This window comes from Oncorhynchus kisutch, linkage group LG6 (genome assembly GCF_002021735.2).
Source record: "Oncorhynchus kisutch isolate 150728-3 linkage group LG6, Okis_V2, whole genome shotgun sequence".
NCBI classification, from domain to species: Eukaryota; Metazoa; Chordata; class Actinopteri; order Salmoniformes; family Salmonidae; genus Oncorhynchus; species Oncorhynchus kisutch.
In genome coordinates, this window is record NC_034179.2 from 30,282,050 (window position 1) to 30,302,584 (window position 20,535).

The 20,535-nt window shown below is 42.7% G+C and overlaps 2 protein-coding genes across 8 annotated transcripts; one reads left to right on the plus strand and one right to left on the minus strand.

The window, feature by feature from the left end:
• Positions 1 to 2,083: 2,083 nt before the first annotated feature.
• On the plus strand, positions 2,084 to 16,988 carry LOC109892674 (serrate RNA effector molecule homolog). Of its 7 annotated transcripts, none has more exons than XM_020485383.2 (20): positions 2,084 to 2,210; positions 2,991 to 3,116; positions 3,240 to 3,383; positions 3,460 to 3,606; positions 10,243 to 10,431; positions 11,957 to 12,126; positions 12,319 to 12,503; positions 12,621 to 12,761; positions 12,995 to 13,181; positions 13,289 to 13,455; positions 13,635 to 13,696; positions 13,835 to 13,913; positions 14,058 to 14,252; positions 14,332 to 14,502; positions 14,665 to 14,818; positions 14,908 to 15,101; positions 15,263 to 15,419; positions 15,661 to 15,750; positions 16,483 to 16,585; positions 16,737 to 16,988. In XM_020485383.2, exons 2-20 carry the CDS (start codon positions 2,995 to 2,997, stop codon positions 16,810 to 16,812), a joined length of 2,733 nt encoding a protein of 910 aa, XP_020340972.1. In that variant the 5' UTR covers positions 2,084 to 2,210; positions 2,991 to 2,994; the 3' UTR covers positions 16,813 to 16,988. The 7 variants fall into 7 exon arrangements, 6 of the variants coding, with proteins under 6 accessions (XP_020340972.1, XP_031682438.1, XP_031682439.1 ...); XM_031826578.1 differs by having other exon boundaries at positions 2,161 to 2,243; XM_031826579.1 differs by having other exon boundaries at positions 2,161 to 2,243; positions 3,255 to 3,383.
• Positions 16,989 to 16,991: 3 nt separating this feature from the next.
• Positions 16,992 to 20,039, minus strand: LOC109892673 (asialoglycoprotein receptor 1-like). The gene is made up of 7 exons (XM_020485381.2): positions 19,925 to 20,039; positions 19,658 to 19,777; positions 18,884 to 18,979; positions 18,159 to 18,254; positions 17,755 to 17,894; positions 17,429 to 17,538; positions 16,992 to 17,325 (listed from the first exon to the last, which is right to left on the minus strand). The coding sequence occupies exons 1-7, from the start codon at positions 19,959 to 19,961 to the stop codon at positions 17,175 to 17,177; spliced, it is 750 nt and encodes a 249-aa protein (XP_020340970.1). The 5' UTR covers positions 19,962 to 20,039; the 3' UTR covers positions 16,992 to 17,174.
• Positions 20,040 to 20,535: the final 496 nt, after the last annotated feature.

Genomic DNA, 20,535 nt, shown 5'->3' on the forward strand with positions numbered 1-20,535 from the left:
AACATGATGCTGCCACCACCATGCTTCACCGTATAGATTGTGCCAGGTTCCCTCCCGACGTGATGCTTGGCATTCAGGCTAAAGAGTTCAATCTTGGTTTCATTAGACCAGAGAATCTTGTTTCTCATCTTTAGGTGCCTTTGGGCAAACTCCAAGCGGGCTGTCATGTGGCTTTTACTGAGGAGTGGCTTCAATCTGGCCACTCTACCATAATGGTGGAGTGCTGCAGAGATGGTTGTCCTTCTGGAAGGTTCTCCCCTCTCTACAGAGGAACTCTGGTGCTCTGTCAGAGTGACCATTGGGTTATTGGTCACCTCCCTGACCAAGGCCCTTCTCCTCCGATTGCGCAGTTTGGCTGGGCAGCCAGCTCTAGCAAGAGTCTTGGTGGTTCCAAACTTCTTCCATTTAAGAATGATGGAGGCCCCTGTGTTTTTGGGGACCTTCAATGCTGCAGAAATTTTTTGGTTACCCTTCCCCAGATCTGTGCTTCGACACAATCCTGTCTCGGAGCTCTATGGACAATTCCTTCGACCTTATGACTTGGTTTTGCTCTGATGCACTGTCAACTGTGGGACCTTATATAGTCAGGTGTGTGCCTTTCCAAATCATGTCCAATCAATTGAATTTACCACAGGTGGACTCCAATCCACCTGTGGATGGGCTAGTGGTAGTTGCGGAATGAGTATCAAACATGATTTCTACGTGTTTGATTCCATTCCATTTGCGCCGTTTCAGCCATTATTATGAGCCGTCTTCCCTTCAACAGCCTCCACTGATGTGAGTAGTAGATCTGTGCCAGCATAGAGGGATAGGCCAACGAGTGATATATGCTTCAGTAAGGTTGACTTCTTGGCATTCATAGCAATGGTTATCAACTGTACCACAGACATGGAATGTAAATCACAGAATGTAGAGAAGTTTTTGGGCATACAGGATTTGACTTCAGAAGAGTTACAGGGTGTGTTGAGTCGGGGTCCTCCCAGGCCTTTGGATGATGCAAGAGCAGATATGGTCAAAGTAGTGGAATTTGGTAGTGGGTGTTTAGTGTATGGTTTTACTTTTTGTATTATTAGTATTATTGCTTTTACATTTTTTCCTTTTTCCTTTCTCATTTAGTATCACAAATTATAATGAATTTATATTATAGTCCAGTTGGGGGCGGTAATGTAACATATTGGATGCCATCCGTTGTTAAACTCAAAAGAAGAAACAGCTGCTTCACAAGGAGATGTGAAGCAGCTCATGTGGGAGTGGAGGGGAACGAGGCAGTTGATGTACTGGCTAAAAAAGCACTAAGTAGTGGGGATGTTGATGTGGTAGTTTCAATGAGCAAGGCAGAGGCAAAAAGCAATATATGGACAGTGATGGTGGAGAACTGGCAGGAGCAGTGGAATAGAGATACTAAGGGTTAGGCATTTATTTCAAGCACAGAGGAAAGTTGGGGAGGGGAGAGCAGCAGGAAGGAACAGAAGAGAGGAGGCTATATTTACAACATTAAGGGTAGGACACAGTCAGTAGATTAAGGGTAGGGCACAGCCAGTAGATTAAGGGTAGGAAACAGTAAATAGATTAAGGGTAGGACACAGTCATTAGATTAAGGGTGGGACACAGCCAGTAGATCAAGGGTAGGTCACAGCGAGTAGATTAAGGGTAGGACACAGCCAGTAGATTAAGGGTGGGACACAGCCAGTAGATTAAGGGTGGGACACAGCCAGTAGATTAAGGGTAGGACACAGCCAGTAGATTAAGGGTAGGACACAGCCAGTAGATTAAGGGTATCACACAGCCAGTAGATTAGGGGTAGGAAACAGCCAGTTTAATAAGACCTTACATGTGATAGGAAAGCATCCAAAAGGAAAATGTGAGTATTGCCAGGAAAAAGAGACCGTGGAGAATGTATTGATACAGTGTGGACATTATTGGAGGGAAAGAGAGAGAATGACATCTAGTATGAGGGAGAAGGGGATACAGGAAATTAATTTGAAGTGTATATTGAATGAACGTCATTAGATATATTCTCAAATATGTTATCTTTTTTTTAAATCAACGGGGCCGGCAGGTGGGATTTAGTTTCTCCCTGTCTCTGCCCCACACTCCAGTACAGTAGGCGGCGGTAATGCACCTTAACGTTGGATGCCAACCGCCGATAAATCCCACCGAAGGAGTAGAAGCCGTTTCGCCATTACACGCCTGGAAGAGAGGCCATAAAGGTTTGCTAAAACAACGGTTAAAAAAAAATTGGTGTATGTACATCTATAAAGTTTAATATCATGCTGTCAATGGATGTAGCTATACTAACGTTCATGTTACGTATAGGAAGTAACAGCACATTACGCTTTGTGGCACTTAAAATATAACGTCATTCGGCCTGGGCCTAGTAAAAGCACCAACCATGCTTTGTTTGCGTCTGCCGCTTTTAGTACAATAGTAACGGCTAACGGTAGTTGGCTAGCTATCTTAGCTACAGCGTTGGGTAAGGTAGCTAACGTTAGCTTACTACTCTGAAAATGTAAACTAAGATACTAGTAAATTGGAAGTACCTAATTAAGCTACAACTGGCTACCATTAAAAAAGAAGTATAATACCTAGCTAATTTCACTAAACCTACTTTGAAACTCCTATTCAAGCTAGCTAACGCGGCTCAAACACTAATGTTACCTAGCTAGCTAGAAACATAAACAGCTAGGTAGCTACACCATACTAAAGGTGGTTAGTTAGTATCTTTGTACCTACTTGAAATGTCATACACGATGTTGGTTAGCTACTATAATTTGTCATGCGATTCCCAGTAGCAGCACTAGCAGAGATCAATCAGCAGGCAAATGCTTTTCGACACATTATAGTTATGGACAGAGTCATGTAGATATTCATTTGATGATATTACTAGTTAAGGGCGGCCCAGTGTAACTTGATATATTTAATTTGCTTGGTACCTAGAAAGCTTACCATTTGAACGTTTATGCTAATTTGTAGACTGACTTAAAATTTAGGGCGATGGCAGACAGTGATGATGAATATGATCGCAGAAGGAGAGACAAGTTCCGTCGTGAGAGGAGCGACAACTATGACCGCTCCCGAGAGAGAGAGGACAGGCGTAGGGATGACTGGAATGACAGGTGAGGAAGAGGGAATAGACTTTATTCGACATGGGAAGTGACTATATTCGAAATGAGAGAACATTTCCAATCCATTTCATGCATGGTATTTCACACGTATCTTTTTGCTTTTTCTGTTCACTGGCGCCCATCTGCCAGGGAGTGGGACAGGGGCAGGGAGCGTCGTAGCCGGGGGGAGTATCGGGACTACGAGAGGGGTCGAAGGGAGAGGTTCTCCCCACCCAGGCACGACATGAGTCCCCAACAAAAACGCATGAGGAGAGACTGGTGAGAATCAAATTAATCTACATCACTGTCTTCAAATCTAAAATGTTTGATCTAATCCTCCCTCTGTTTTGATCAGGGATGACCATGGAGGAGATCCCTACCATGGGGTGTATGACTTGGGTTATGGTGGTGGTGGAGGCCCCAGCTACGCTCCTCCACAGCCCTGGGGCCACCCTGACCTGCACCTCATGCAGCCTCACCATGGTATCCCCATCCAGGCAAGGTGAGGAGAGTAGACTGGGCACAACCAACCTGTTCATGCAGAGATGTCGTATGTGGAAAGCAGATAACCATCAAATGGCACCATGTCCCTGACTGGTGCTGTGATTGCTCCAGTGTTAATTTGTCAACCACAACTGACAAAAAGTATTTCTCTTGACTATTTTTCCTGACAAACTATGATAACGAGACCAGATGCCCTGTAAAATAAATACAGTGGGACAAAAAAGTATTTAGTCAGCCACCAATTGTGCAAGTTATCCCACTTAAAAAGATGAGAGGCCTGTAATTTTCATCATAGGTACACTTCAACTATGACAGACAAAATGAGAAGAAAAAAAATCCAGAAAATCACATTGTAGGATTTTTAATGAATTTATTTGCAAATTATGGTGGAAAATAAGTATTTGGTCAATGACAAAAGTTTATCTCAATACTTTGTTATATACCCTTTGTTGGCAATGACAGAGGTCAAACGTTTTCTGTAAGTCTTCACAAGGTTTTCACACACTTGCTGGTATTTTCGCCCATTCCTCCATGCAGAGCTCCTCTAGAGCAGTGATGTTTTGGGGCTGTTGCTGGGCAACGTGGACTTTCAACTCCCTCCAGTTAAGATCTGGAGACTGGCTAGGCCACTCCAGGACCTTGAAATGCTTCTTACGAAGCCATTCCTTCATTGCCCGGGCGGTGTGTTTGGGATCATTGTCATGCTGAAAGACCCAGCCACGTTTCATCTTCAATGCCCTTGCTGAAGGAAGGAGGTTTTCACTCAAAATCTCACGATACATGGCCCCATTCATTCTTTCCTTTACACGGATCAGTCGTCCTTTGCAGAACAACAGCCCCAAAGCATGATGTTTCCACCCCCATGATTCACAGTAGGGATGGTGTACTTTGGATGCAACTCAGCATTCTTTGTCCTCCAAACACGACGAGTTGAGTTTTTACCAAAAAGTTATATTTTGGTTTCATCTGACCATATGACATTCTCCCAATCTTCTTCTGGATCATCCAAATGCTCTCTAGCAAACTTCAGACGGGCCTGGACATATACTGGCTTAAGCAGGGGGACACGTCTGGCACTGCAGGATTTGATTCCCTGGCGGCGTAGTGTGTTACTGATGGTAGGCTTTGTTACTTTGGTCCCAGCTCTCTGCAGGTCATTCACTAGATCCCCCCCCCATGTGGTTCTGGGATTTTTGCTCACCGTTCTTTTGATAATTTTGACCCCGCGGGGTGAGATCTTGCGTGGAGCCCCAGATCGAGGGAGATTATCAGTATTCTTGTATGTCTTCCATTTCCTAATAATTGCTCCCACAGTTGATTTCTTCAAACCAAGCTGCTTACCTATTGCAGATTCAGTCTTCCCAGCCTGGTGCAGGTCTACAATTTTGTTTCTGGTGTCCTTTGACAGCTCTTTGGTCTTGGCCATAGTGGAGTTTGGAGTGTGACTGTTTGAGGTTGTGGACAGGTGTCTTTTATACTGATAACAAGTTCAAACAGGTGCCATTAATACAGGTAACGAGTGGAGGACAGAGGAGCCTCTTAAAGAAAAAGTTACAGGTCTGTGAGAGCCAGAAATCTTGCTTGTTTGTAGGTGACCAAATACTTATTTTCCACCATATTTTGCAAATTTGTATAAAAAAAATCCTACAATGTGATTTTCTAGATTTTTTTTCTCATTGTCTGTCATAGTTGAAGTGTACCTAGGATGAAAATTACAGGCCTCATCAATAAGTGGGAGAACTTGCACAATTGGTGGCTGACAAAATACTTCTTTGCCCCACTATGTATGTATATATATATATATATATATATATATATATATATATATATATATAGCTCCAAAAAATTAAGGGAACACTAAAATAACACATCCTAGATCTGAATGAATTAAATATTCTTATTAAATAATTTTTTCTTTACATAGTTGAATGTGCTGACAACAAAATCACACAAATTATCAATGGAAATCAAATTTATCAACCCATGGAGGTCTGGATTTGGAGTCACACTCAAAATTAAAGTGGAAAACCACACTACAGGCTGATCCAACTTTGATGTAATGTCCTTAAAACAAGTCAAAATGAGGCTCAGTAGTGTGTGTGGCCTCCACGTGCCTGTATGACCTCCCTACAATGACTGGGCATGCTCCTGGTGAGGTGGCGGATGGTCTCTTGAGGGATCTCCTCCCAGACCTGGACTAAAGCATCTGCCAACTCCTGGACAGTCTGTGGTGCAACGTGGCGTTGGTGGATGGAGCGAGACATGATTTCCCAGATGTGCTGAATTGGATTCAGGTCTGGGGAACGGGCAGGCCAGTCCATAGCATCAATGCCTTCCTCTTGCAGGAACTGCTGACACACTCCAGCCACATGAAGTCTAGCATTGTCTTGTATTAGGAGGAACCCAGGGCCAACCGCACCAGCATATGGTCTCACAAGGGGTCTGAGGATCTCATCTCGGTACCTATTGGCAGTCAGGCTACCTCTGGTGAGCACATGGAGGGCTGTGCGGCCCCCCAAAGAAATGCCACCCCACACCATGACTGACCCACCGCCAAACCGGTCATGCTGGAGGATGTTGCAGGCAGCAGAACGTTCTCCACGGCATCTCCAGACTCTGTCACATGTGCTCAGTGTGAACCTGCTTTCATCTGTGAAGAGCACAGGGCGCCATTGGCGAATTTGCCAATCTTTGTGTTCTCTGGCAAATGCCAAACGTCCTGCACGGTGTTGGGCTGTAATCACAACCCCCACCGTTTGAGCAGACACATGCACATTTGTGGCCTGCTGCAGGTCATTTTGCAGGGCTCTGGCAGTGCTCCTCCTTGCACAAAGGTGGAGGTAGCGGTCCTGCTGCTGGGTTGTTGCCCTCCTACGGCCTCCTCCACGTTTCCTGATGTACTGGCCTGTCTCCTGGTAGAGCCTCCATTCTCTGGACACTACGCTGACAGACACAGCAAACCTTGCCACAGCTCGCATTGATGTGCCATCCTGGATGAGCTGCACTACCTGAGCCACTTGTGTGGGTTGTAGACTCCGTCTCATGCTACCACTAAAGTGAAAGCATTCAAAAGTGACCAAAACAACATCAGCCAGGAAGCATAGGAACTGAGAAGTGGTCTGTGGTCACCACCTGCAGAACCACTCCTTTATTGGGGGTGTCTTGCTAATTGCCTATAAATTCCACCTGTTGTCTATCTCATTTGCACAACAGCATGTGAAATTAAATTTATTGTCAATTAGTGTTGCTTCCTAAGTGGACAGTTTGATTTCACAGAAGTGTGATTGACTTGGAGTTACATTGTGTTGTTTAAGTGTTCCGTTTATTTTTTGGAGCAGTGTGTGTGTATGTGTATATGTATATATATATATATATATATATATTACTTTTCATTTTAGTCAATGAAAATGTGACAAGATGAGAATTTCATATGATACTAATGGAAACTTAATTTGACATGAATCTCCTTTTCTGTTTTGTCCAATCCTAAACATGTATGCATGCAGATTATTTAATTCAAACCTCTCATTGGCAGAATTTATATCTTTCAGTTGTGCGGTCTGATTGGGCTGATCTGCCTGGCTCTTAAATCAGTTTATTTGTTGCATTTGCAGACATTATTGCAGTGAAATGCTTGTGTTTCTAGCTCCAGCGGTGCAGTAATACCTAGCAATACATTTACAAAACAAAATAATACACACATAATCCAGAAAAATTAAGACATTTCAGAAGGCGCAACGTCAGAGACCGGAATATAAATGTATACATATAATGTACACTGAAGTGGTCTGTGGTCACCACCTGCAGAACCACTCCTTTATTGGGGGTGTCTTGCTAATTGCCTATAAATTCCACCTGTTGTCTATCTCATTTGCACAACAGCATGTGAAATTAAATTTATTGTCAATTAGTGTTGCTTCCTAAGTGGACAGTTTGATTTCACAGAAGTGTGATTGACTTGGAGTTACATTGTGTTGTTTAAGTGTTCCGTTTATTTTTTGGAGCAGTGTGTGTGTATGTGTATATGTATATGTATATATATATATATATATATATATATATTACTTTTCATTTTAGTCAATGAAAATGTGACAAGATGAGAATTTCATATGATACTAATGGAAACTTAATTTGACATGAATCTCCTTTTCTGTTTTGTCCAATCCTAAACATGTATGCATGCAGATTATTTAATTCAAACCTCTCATTGGCAGAATTTATGTCTTTCAGTTGTGCGGTCTGATTGGGCTGATCTGCCTGGCTCTTAAATCAGTTTATTTGTTGCATTTGCAGACATTATTGCAGTGAAATGCTTGTGTTTCTAGCTCCAGCGGTGCAGTAATACCTAGCAATACATTTACAAAACAAAATAATACACACATAATCCAGAAAAATTAAGACATTTCAGAAGGCGCAACGTCAGAGACCGGAATATAAATGTATACATATAATGTACACTGAACAAAAATGTAAATGCAACAATTTCAAGTATTTTACTGAGTGACAGTTCATATGAAGAAATCAGTCAATTGTAATAAATCAATTAGGCCCTAATCTATGGATTTCACGACTTGGAATACAGACATGGTAGGGTTGTGGATTTTTAAAAAACAGTCTCTGGTGTGACCACTTTTTGTCTCATGCAGCGCCACACATAGCCTTCACGTAGAGCTGATCAGGCTGTTGATTGTGGAATGTTGTCCCACTTTTCTTCAATGGCTGTGCGAAGTTGCTGGATATTGGCGGGAACTGGAACATGCTTTCGATCCAAAGCATCACATACATGCTCAGTGGATGACGTGTCTTGTAAGTATGCAGGACATGGAAGAACTGGGACATGTTCAGCTTCCAGAAATGATGTACAGATCCTTCCAACATGGGACCGTGCATCAGCAATCTGAAACGAGGTGGCGGATGAATGGCACAACAATGGGCCTCCAGGATCCCATCATGGTATCTCTGACCATTCAAATTGCCATTGATAAAATCCAATTGTGTTCGTTGTCCGTAGCTTATGCTTGCCCATACCATAACCCCACCGCCACCATGGGGCACTCTGTTCACAACGTCTACCATCTGCCCAGTACAGTTAACTGGGATTTATATGTGAAAAGTACACTTCTCCAGTGTGCCAATGGCCATCAAAGGTGGCTTACAAAGCCTAATTTCAGTCAGGTCAAGACCCTGGTGAGGATGATGAACACGCAGATGAGCTTCCCTGGGACGGTTTCTGACAGTCTGTGCAGAAATTCTGCGGTTGTGCAAACCCACAGTTTCGTCAGCTGTCCGGGTGGCTGGTCTGACGCTCCCGCAGGTGCCGCAGGATGTGGAGGTTCTGGGCTGGCGTGGTTACGCGTAGTCTGCGCATGTGAGGCCGGTTGGATATACTGCCAAATTCTCGACTGACGTTGAAGGCGGAGGAGTATGGTAAAGAAATGAACATTCAATTCTCTGCCAACAGTTTTGGTGGACAGTCCTGCTTGAGACCTAATCTATGGCATTGTGACACAACTGCACATTTTAGTGGCCTTCTATTGTCCCCAACACAAGGACCACCTTTGTAATAATCATGCTGTTTAATCAGCTTCTCTATGCCACACCTGTCGGGTGGATGAGTTATCTTGGCAAAGGAGAAATGCTCACTAACAGGCATGTAAACAAATTTGTGGCAAAAATGAAAGCTTTTTGTGCGTATGGGGACATTTCTGGGATCTTTTATTTCAGCTCATGAAACATGGGACCAACACTTTACATTACATTTACTTTACATGTTGCATTTTATATTGTTGTGTGTATGAAGACAGCATATGACTAGAAAAGGTGTGTACAGCAGTAGTTATCTCGGATGAGCCATGACTAGAATATAGTTTTCTCCCACACAGCTCTGGTGGTCACGTCAGTCACTCCTCAATCTTTTGAACTGATGCGAAGCCAGGACACTTGATTTGTAACTAAGGTCAACTAGAAACCATGTTTACTCTCTCTTTCTTCCATGTAGACTATTTTTGTTTTAAGATTATATCACTAGTTCTATTTTCCCCATGTGCGCTGTTATTCATTCCTCTGCGTTGCTGCTCCCGCGCTGCGGCCTGCAAATGCGAATGGAATATTAGGAGTATAGTAGTACTTCTGCGTTTTTGTAATGCTGAAGCTCCTTTTCAAGGAAACTAATGTTATTTACCCCGTTGAGGGTTATGATGGGGAGAAAATCTGAGCTGTAAATTGTTTAACCTGAAGCCAAGGCTTTATTACCTATATGGTTAATTATGGCTGGCATTGGTTACAATCTGGCACCATCTCAATGTTTTCAGCTAAGGAATATGAGGGGATAGTATAGGCCTAGTTGGACAAGGCTATCTGAATGTGGACATGATGGAAGTTAGAGGTAGCCTATATATTCATTATTTAATATTGTGACCTGAAATGTCTGTCTAAAACTAGACTAAAATTGTCCAGCGTTTAGGCGATAATAACTCAAACTTAACGAAGGAAGATATGACTAAAAGGTATTTTAAGACTAAATCTAAAATTGCAGGCAAAACTAACACGACTGTTCCACCAAATAGATTATCTTGCCCTTAGGTCAATGTTATTTCACACACTTTTTTTAAAAACTCTGTCCTATGTTTTCTAGGCTAGGTAACATCCATGATATGGACCTGGGCCCACCGCCTCCAGTGATGAAGAGCTTTAAGGAGTTCCTGCTGTCCCTGGATGACTCTGTGGATGAGACTGAGGCAGTTAAGCGTTATAATGAGTACAAGATAGACTTCCGACGGCAGCAGATGCAGGACTTCTTCCTTGCTCACAAAGATGAAGAGTGGTACGTTTATCAGAGCCTTTGCTGAACTATTAGTATTAATAATCAGTGTGCTATGAATTAGACTGTCTACACTGACAACCTCTATTTACAGAAATGGTCTCTGTCAAATAGATGTGATAGTTGAGATTGGAGCCTTTTGTTAATGGCTTGGTAAAGACAGTGTAGTTTGGAAGATATTTGACCGGGTGCAATATCAAGACATGTGAGAGTTGAGTCTAGTTGAAAAATGGTATGGACAAATTTGGTTATCTAAAGCATCCTGAACATACATCATTATTTTCAAAATGACTTTGATCTGTTATTGATAGTGTTAAGAAAACCTAGTTTTTGGGGTAGGCTTATTATGCATACCATGCCACTTTTAGATAAGAATGGTGGGTTATTACAATGGTTGGGCACTATCATTGATGGTCAGTAAATAGCCTAGCTAATAAACAGGATATAAAGATTTGACTGAAGTTAATCTGATTGGATTGTCAGTTGTCACAGTTGTAAATAGAATACGGTTGTCTCTGGTGCTTATCACCTTTTTTTTCCACCGGTGTGTCCAGGGATCATACATTGTCAATGCTCCTTTTTTAGTTTTCTTAACTTAACCAAACCTTCTTCCCTCCCACTCCTCCCCCGTCCTTCACAACAAGGTTTTTGAAGACGAGACACTGGAACTCTTCACAGGAATCGTTGTTAGACAGCTAGGGCTTGCACTGCGCACAATGCAGTTGCTCTTAGACGTACAGTACCAGGAATCTTAGCTAGACAGGCAAATAAACCACTTTGCGCGCATGGAAATATTTTTTCTTTTCTTTAGTATGTGATGCTTTTTTCCCCCATTTTTGTTTTTGTATTTGGATCAAAGCGAATCCCGAAAATGAAATTGTGTGCACACAAACACAGTAGGGGGGTGAAGTGGAGCGCATTTTTACAGAAGAGACCCCTCTCAGTATATATGTGTGTTGTTATACTGGGAGAAGAAAAGGTAAATTTAGTCCACACCATGGCAAATTTGCCCTTCTGAACTGTAAAATTCTGAACTGTTCTTTCTTTTTTTGTCCTTTTTGCCTTTCTGCCTTATTTTTGGTGAGTTAACCTAAAGCTTCCTGATATGTTTCACAAACAGCTATACCCACACACAAACATAACACCATGCAAACTTTGTGAAAAATCTACAGTAGCTCCTCAAACCCCAGAAAGCACCTAGCATTTTCAGGCCCTGTTTCTTCATATGGCAGTCACTTGATTAGGCCTAGCTAGTTGCATTTAATTGATGGACGTGCTGTTTTCCTCCCTAATAAAACATTGCAGGATTCAGGAAGGTTCAGAAAAACCAGGTGTCCTTAGTATTTTTTAAATGTAATGTTTGATTTACTGTTTGGGTATAGAACTGAAGTAGATAGGGCCCAGTTCAGTGTTGTAGGCCAGTTTATTTGGCCTGGCCATGCATACAAGTGCTTTCTTTAACATTCCTCCACTCCATCCCTGCCCGTCTCTCTCCTGTGCCTTTTTGGGGACATTGTTGTAAACGCAGGTTCCGATCCAAGTACCACCCAGATGAGGCGGGCCGGCGGAAGGCGGAGTCCCACAGTGCCCTGCAGAACCGGCTGAATGTCTACATGTTCCTAATGGAGAACAGCTGGTTCGACACGGTCTCGCTGGACATAGAGAAGGCCCAGGCAATCATGAAGGTCTTGGATGCAGGTAGAGTCGTGGGAGGGGAGGCTATGGGAGGTGTCTCTAATGGCTTCATTCATCTTTCTGTTGGAGAGTATTTTGCTGTCAACCTTCGTTTTAAGCAGTGTCAGGAGGAGTGAAGTGTTTGTATTTGTTGGTGAATATTAGTAACCTCAACAGGTTCTATATCCTAACCCAGTCCTTTCCCCTGTCCTTTAGCTGTGATAAAGATGGAGGGAGGGACAGATTATGACCTGCGCATCCTGGAGCTTCCGTCTGAGGAGGAAGAGGAAAGAGGGAGAGCTGACAGGGCAGCAGCTGGGGGTCCGGGAACTGAGCCCCCCAAAAAAGAGGAGCCTAAGGATATGGACAATGACAGCAAACCCCCAGCTGACAAAGAGAAGGTATGCTGTCTCTTGTCGTAACCACTTTTTCTTTGTCCTGGCCTGCTCTACTCTTGCCCTTCAGAACAGGAATCCCTCTTGTCAGCTGGTCATTGATGTAAGCGAACTCTGCCACAGGGGGAGAATGATGCCTGCAGCATGGAGAAGGGTGAAAACGGTGGTGGTGAGGCAGCAGAAGGAGGGAGTGAGGGAGAAGAGGAGGAGGAGGAAGGAGAAAAAGAGACGAAAAGCAAAGAGGTTGTGCCTGAGCCTAAGAAGGTTAGTGTCTAGCACCCATGTGTCTTATTCGCTCCTTCTGTCTTTAGAATGAATGTGGTGTGCTTAACGGGGCCGAATCCTAACTTGAGATCTATGTGAACGTTTGTGTAGTCTTGTATTGATGACGATGAGAAATTTGTACAGGAGTTTAACACAGATCTTAAGTTAGGATTTGGGCTTATTGACATGGATTTATTGACCCTTACCACAACCTATTTTCCTTCATGTGTTAGCTGAGTAAGAAGAGGAAGAGGAAGCACAGTGAAGATGAGGCCAGTGCCTCTGAGAGTGACTCAGACTCGGACTCCAACTCCCATCATTCCTCTGATAAACCTGCCGAGAGGGAGGAGGGTGAGGAAAAGGAGGATGAGGGTGAGGAAGGGGAGGACAAGGATGAAGAGGAGGAAGAAGAGTGTGAAGGTGAGCGACGACAGGACTGAGATGGGGTCACTGTTGAAAATATATTTGAATATTAAAATGTTTTAAGTCTCTAGTCATGCCATCTCTGCACCCCACAAATTGTGTAGCTGACAGAAAAAAAATCAAAGACGAGAAACCAAAGGAAAGAGAGAGGGAGAAGGAAGAGAAGAAACCCAAGGAGGACCAGCCACCGAGACCCCGGCCTCTCCACAGGACCTGCTCTCTATTCATGAGGAGCATCGCCCCCACCATCTCCAAGGCAGAGATCATAGCTGTAAGTTCATTCAATCTGACTGTACAATCATACTGAACACTTGAATGGACTGTCCGAATTATTCTGGATTCCTGTATGAAAAGTTACATTGATGCAAAGGACTCCGATACAGCTGTACCCACACACACAATGACCTTAGGCATCCAAGAGGATGAACTAACCTATTGTTTCTGCCTCAGCTGTGTCGGAGATATCCTGGGTTCATGCGAGTGTGTTTGTCTGATCCCCAACCAGAGCGCAGGTTAGTTCCACTTCCATCTGACCATACCCGCAGCCTAACCCCCTCTGCTGCTAATGGACTATAGTGGACTGTTAAAAATGGAACTTCTGTCATTCACCTCATGTTTGTATACCTTTAACCACCTCCGTCCAATGTCAGGTTCTTCCGTCGCTGCTGGGTGACGTTTGACCGTAGTGTCAACATCAAAGAGACCTGCTGGAACCTCCAGAACATCAGAGTGAGTTTAACAACCTCTAATCAAGACTACAACATTAGGTAGTTCTGGACCTGGAACCCGGTGATGAGCAAGATATTGCACTTGAGTCACACAGCTGGTTAGTGAGTGTTCTGACCCTGTATGTCCCCTCTCTGCTGCATGTAGCTGCGTGACTGTGAGCTGGCTCCGGGGGTCAACAGAGACCTGGCCCGGAGGGTCCGCAACATCAATGGTATCACTCAGCACAAACAGGTGCTGCGAAACGACATCAAGCTGTCAGCCAAACTCATCCACTCCCTGGACCACAGAGGCAGGCTGTGGAGCCACAAGTCCCGTGGAGAGGCAGTGTCTGCTGTGGAGGTACACACACAAGCAATTGGGTGTCTTTGCAATACATATGAGTTTCTTGTATGTTTAATATTGTATTATGTGGTATCAGGTGGCGGCCCAGAACCCCATCCTGAAGAACATCACTGACTACCTGATAGAGGAGGTGAGTGCTGAGGAGGAGGAGCTTCTGGGCGGTGTGGGTGGAGCTGACGCAGAGGAGGGCACCAAGGAGGGCTACCCAGCCGAGATCACTGTGGAAAGGGACGACAAGCTGGTCAAGGTCCGTCCATCTGCCTTGGCTCACACTGATACACAGCCGCTTTACACGCTCTTTGTAGGTAGTGAACTGTGTGGGTTTTGTTTGACGCTAGTCAAATGGTCAAATTAAGAAGGGAAAAGTAAATTATCTAATGGTGACTTGATTTCCTTAATCTCTTCCCAGGTGTTGGACCGTCTTCTCTTGTACCTGCGCATTGTCCATTCCATCGACTACTACAACAACTGCGAGTACCCCAGCGAGGATGAGATGCCCAACCGTTGTGGCATGATCCATGTGCGTGGGCCCATCCCTCCCAATCGCATCGCACACGGGGAAGGTGAGCACCACACTACTGTATATTCAACACTGGCTGGGCATCATAAACTGACACTATTGACTGACTGTCTCCCCCTGTCATGCACCCAGTGTTGGAGTGGCAGAAGACATTTGAGGAGAGGCTGAGCCCCCTGTTCAGTGTGAAGGAGAAGCTATCGGAGGAGGAGGCAGGAAAAATGGGCCGGAAGGACCCGGAGCAGGAGGTGGAGAAGTTTGTGTTGGCCAACACCCAGGAGCTGGGCAAGGACAAGTGGCTCTGCCCCCTCAGTGGCAAGAAGTTCAAGGTGCATCTGTATTTGTGTGTCTGTGTTAGGATGGAAGTAAATTGGTCAAATAGTAAATATTGCATACCCAAAGAGCATTGAGCATGTACTGGTCTTCATCGCCTTGCCAAGGTGTGGTGCAGATTAAAATGTGAATGAATTTGTTCCTTCTGCCTGGCCAGGGCCCAGAATTTGTGCGCAAGCACATCCTGAACAAACACGGGGACAAGATTGAGGAGGTGAAAAGGGAGGTGGTGTTTTTCAACAACTTTCTCATGGATGCCAAGCGACCTTCTCTCCCAGAGATGAAGCCCCCTCCTCCACTCGGCCCAGGACAAGGTGAGGGACACGTTGCACATACAAATAGAATCAGTAGACCTGACACGATTCCCTGTTCTCTCTGACAGTCATGTCTGTTCTACACCATCCAGTTTTATTTTAATGTTCTGTAACATTACATCTTCCTGAACAGGCCCCTAGTGCTTCTAGAATAGTTTAGGTGTAGGTGATGCTGTATCATTGAATCCTTTTTGTCCATATTATTATTCCACTGACTTTGTCTCTCTCTATCTTTCTGTAGGAGTTCTCTCTCCAGGCATGCCCTTCCCTCCCCAAGGCCTCATGGGCTTTGGGCCCGGTCAGCCTCATCCTCCTGTCATGGGTTACGGAGGTGAGCCTCTACCTCCCCACCTGTCATATTACCAATCACATTGTGTAAAAGGGACTTAATGAATCAATGGTGGAAAAGTACCCAATTGTCATGCTTGAGTAAAAGTATAGATACCTTTTTAATAGAAAGTTAGTCAAGTAAAAGTGGAGGTCACCCAGTAAAATACTACTTGAGTAAAAGACTAAAAGTATTAGGTTTTTAACATAAGTATCAAAAGTAAAAGTATAAATAATTTCAAATTCTTTATATTAAGCAAAGTAGACAGCACCATTTTCTTGTTTTTTAAATGTACGGATAGCCAGGGGCACACTCCAACACTCAGACATAATTTATAAAAGATGCTTTTGTGTTTAGTAAGTCTGCCAGATCAGAGGCAGTAGGGATGACCAGGGATGTTTTCTTGATAAGTGCTTGATTTGGACCATTTTCCTGTCCTGCTAAGGATTCAAAATATAATGACTACTTTTGGGTGTCAAGGAAAATCCATGGAATAGAAAGTCATTCAATTTCTTTAGGTGAAGTGAAGTAAAAGTTGCCCAAAATATAAATAGTAAAGTACACACCCCAAAAAACGACTTTAGTACTTTAAAGTATTTTTACTTAAGTACCTTACACCACTGTTTTTACATTAGCACTTGTCCTGACATTTTGTTCAAAGGAAGTTTACAACTATGAAATTCATTTGGTTGCAGCTCTCAGGTGTTCTGACATGACACTACCTTTCTCTTCAAGGTGGACCTCCTTACCCACCAAACCAGTACGGAGGCGGCCGGGGTAACTATGACAACTTTCGTGGACAGGCTGGTGGCTACCCTGGTAAACCCCGCAACAACAGGTGAGACCTTGGTCAGTTATGGACAAACATAGCACCACTAGCTTCTCCTTTTCTGCAAATGACTTACTTGCATTTAGAAACCTCTGTTAATTTTTCTCTGTCCATTTCTATACTGTTCCCCTCCGCTCTGCATCCTGGCTGTTTCCTTCAGAATGTCCCGGGGAGATCCACGCAACATCATTGAATATCGTGACCTCGATGCACCTGATGACATCGACTTCTTCTAGACTATTAATTTTATTTATTTTGTTTTTAATCATTGTGTAATTTCCCTGTCTCATCCCCTTATGTAAAGTAATGATTCATTAGCATTTTTTTTTATGTCTGCAGAGCAAAGTCTCGGTGCAATTGGAACACACTTGAATTGTAAGAAATGTCCTCAATAAAAACTAATTTGACATTAGCACAATTTTTTACAAAGATATATATTTTTTATATGGGTGTATTAGATCAGGAATACAGCAAACCACATATTTGGCATGCAAAAATCAACAAACGTGACAATCAAATAGAAAACAGGACTTGCTTAATTCAAGCCAATCCTGTTAGTTATATTTCTAATCATAAAGCCTAGAAATGTTTAGCTTTATTAGTTGGGTGCTGGTCTGGCTTTGCAGATGAATGTATAGGCAACGGTGCAGTGGTTGTCATTGAGTTTCCCAGATGTGATATGGGCACAGTCCTCTGTGCCCCCTATAGAATGCCCCGCCCAGTTATCAGGTTGGCCTGGCATCCATTTACTGCAAACACACAGTGAAAATACAGTTATTGTACTATTCAAGCACCCGACATAACAATAAGAACAAAAAATTGTCCAACTCATAATGACTTGATTGTACTTGCCTCCGGTTCATGATGTAAGGACTCCCGTTGACCCACTCCCACTCTCCAGTCCTCTCATCTGACAGGCCAAGCCAAAAGGGGTGACCAACACTCATTCTGTTTACAAAGACCTGTTACAGCGGGAATGAGTGTCAGGACAGGGTCTTCTAAATTAATGTCTAAATGCATTTGATGATCAGCAGAGGGCAGTGTAAAGCCCTCAAGAGTGCGGAATTGTGCCAGTTCTGTATCTTCAGCGTCCATACTGAACCACTTTGAAAATGAACTAAATGCAACGAACAAATAAGTTCTAAGGATGGATGTAGGTGTGTGTAACTGTGACGCACCCACTCTTCTTCGTCAGTTAGGATGAGCAGTGTGGCATCCATAGACCTACAGGAGTCTCGGGCTGTGTACCATGAAGCCCGGTAAGCCGAGAAGAAGTAGCAGCTGGAGTTGTGAAGATTCCAGCCATCAGGACAGCCCACTTTAACACGTAGAAGAGATACGGATGGATACACTAACACTATATACAGTTAATTTGAAGAGTGTGACACATGAAGTTGACTATTATATAATACTGAGATTGAATAGGACTAATCTAGGGACCGGGGTTAAGAGCGTGTCAGAAATCAAATCAGAGTCATAATGACCATATTTTAATCAGAAAGTATCCCAAGCACTGCAGCTGACAAATCTGATACACTAATGTCCATGATAACCATTAATAAGAAATTGAAAATGGACCAACCTTTCTTCGGTAGTTTTGATGAGTGAAAGGACACACGTTCTGTCATATTTAATACTGATCTCTTCAAATCAGATAACTTCATCTCCAGACTACCAACTGCAGAAAATGGACGTGATGATAACACAAACATTGTCATATTCTGTCTAGCCGATTAAACTCAACTCCACCATTTATGATGTAGCGTTATTTGTGCGACAACTAGTGTGGGCGGATTTGAGGTCCGACGTTAAATACAATTACGTTTTTATGAAAACTACTGATTTCAACACCTAAAGAATAGCCCGCAATTACATATCTATGTAATAGGGTGCTATTATTTGGGTCCTGTCATCAATAGTTTCGGATAAAAACTCAATTTTATGTGACGTCGGCGCTCGTCTACCCACAATAGGTCCGCTCAATTCCATCATAAATCGTTGTGTTTAGTCGGCTACCTTCTGTCCTAAACCATTGGATCGTAGACCATGGACTTGAACTGTTGTGTTGTTTCATGTTATACATTTGTGTTATATATTTTTTTCTAATTTCACTCATGCTCCTGTAGCTATTGTTTTTAACTGCATAACAAGTTATGCTGTCAGATTCGTAGTGATGATTGTGTTCTATATATTTTAATCTAATCTATTCTGTTTCCTAAAAACTGTAACTGACAAGTAGGCTGAAAAAAAACATACAACAATGTCCAAGATAACCAATAATCAATAAGGATTTGAATGTGGACCAACCTTTCTCATGTAGTTTTGATAAGTGAAGGGACACAGATTCAGTCAGATTTGACACGGATCTCTCCAAATCAGATAACTTTCTGTCCACACTGCCAACTACAGAAAATTCCCATGGTGGTAAACAGGTTAATAAAACAGAAAATGTTGATATAGATAGACTATATATGGGTAATAAAAGGAACATTTGTAAGAGCTCATGTCCGGATTTGGGATATGCGCTGTTGGCTGGACGTCATTGAATTTGCGTAGGCTTAAACACTGGTATACACTGATTTATAAAGCCATATTGGGTAAAATGCCATTTTATCTCTGTTCTTTAGTCAGGTCGGTAAATACATATCAATTACGGTCCCATTCTCATTTGCTTCTAACAGTATCAAAAATTAGAACAGGTCATGGTAGAAATAGTTTTAGTTACTTAGCTCCGTGGTCCTGGAATTCTCTCCTGAACATTTTAAAATATTATGAGTTTAAACACTTGATCGATGTATATTTCATATAAGAGTGCAAATTGTTTTTAGTCAAGACTTTCGTGTTTTTTTTTACATAAAATGTTTTTGTTGTACTGTATGTGTGTTTATAGTTGTGTTTAATGTTGTGTTAGTGTATGTAAGTTGTTTTATCTGAAATGTTGTTCCCCCTGCTGCTATTGGACCAGGTCTCTCTTGGAAAAGAGATGTTATCTCAATGAGAAAAACCTGTATAAAAAAAGGTAAAATAAATGTAAAAAATAATATATCCTTTATTTTTTGAGGAATCATGTACAGTACTCACACCGACTTGGCATCAGGATGAGCAGAGACAAGGAGAGAGTGAGGGTAACACACAGTGCTGCACACAGGTACCACTGGGACCGGCCAGCAGACAGCAGATGAACGTACCCATGAGAGGATTCTGGAAACACATACGATACGAATGAACTTTCATTTTGCCCTGGCCCATACATGGTGATGTTGTTGTTATATCTCCTGTCCCTTTTATTGGCAATCATGGAGTCACAAGGTTCCTATTCAATACATAGTATACAGTAAATTTCCATACCTGGTCTCCACCGTGCTTTATCTTCATTTTCATCCATAGCGAATAGCTCTTGGAGCAATTATTTTGTGTACGTCATTGATTGCTGTAACTGATAGAGACTGGTTCAATGTTTGATTAGTCCTTATATATCCTGTGAATTGAGGGTGGGTGGGGTGGGGTGGGGTAGGGTCACGGTTGAAATTTCAATTCCCTTATCATATTCGCTGACACAGGTCACTTGCACAGTATGTTAGAGTCAGCATGGGGTCATTATAGTCCCACTGGGCACATACGTCAGTTCAACGTCTAGTTTGATTTACATTTGGTTGAGTTGTCAACCAACGTGAAATCAACCAAATTATTACTAAAGTGAAAGTCAATCAGTAAAATACTACTTGAGTACAAGTCTAAAAGTATTTGGTTTTAAATGTAAAAAAAAAAGTTAATGTAAAAGTATTCATCATTTCAAATTACTTATGCAAACTTACTTAGGCAATCCAAACAGCACAATTTTCATGTTTTTTTAATTTACGGATAGTCAAGGGCACACTCCAACACTCAGACATAATTTACAAATGAAGCATTTGTGTTTAGTGAGTCCGTCATATCAGAGGTAGTAGGGATAACCAGGG

Bases quoted from the DNA above. Each gene is read 5' to 3' on its own strand.
- LOC109892674 (XM_020485383.2), top strand. From the start codon at position 2,995: ATGGCAGACAGTGATGATGAATATGATCGCAGAAGGAGAGACAAGTTC. The intron at 3,117-3,239 runs GTGAGGAAGAGG...TTCTGTTCACTG, and splicing joins AGGGATGACTGGAATGACAG to GCGCCCATCTGCCAGGGAGT. The intron at 13,697-13,834 runs GTTAGTTCCACT...GTCCAATGTCAG, and splicing joins GATCCCCAACCAGAGCGCAG to GTTCTTCCGTCGCTGCTGGG.
- LOC109892673 (XM_020485381.2), bottom strand. From the start codon at position 19,961: ATGGATGAAAATGAAGATAAAGCACGGTGGAGACCAG. The intron at 17,895-18,158 runs GTTGGTCCATTT...TACGTGTTAAAG, and splicing joins ATCAAAACTACCGAAGAAAG to TGGGCTGTCCTGATGGCTGG. The intron at 17,539-17,754 runs GTGCGTCACAGT...CCGCTGTAACAG, and splicing joins TAACTGACGAAGAAGAGTGG to GTCTTTGTAAACAGAATGAG.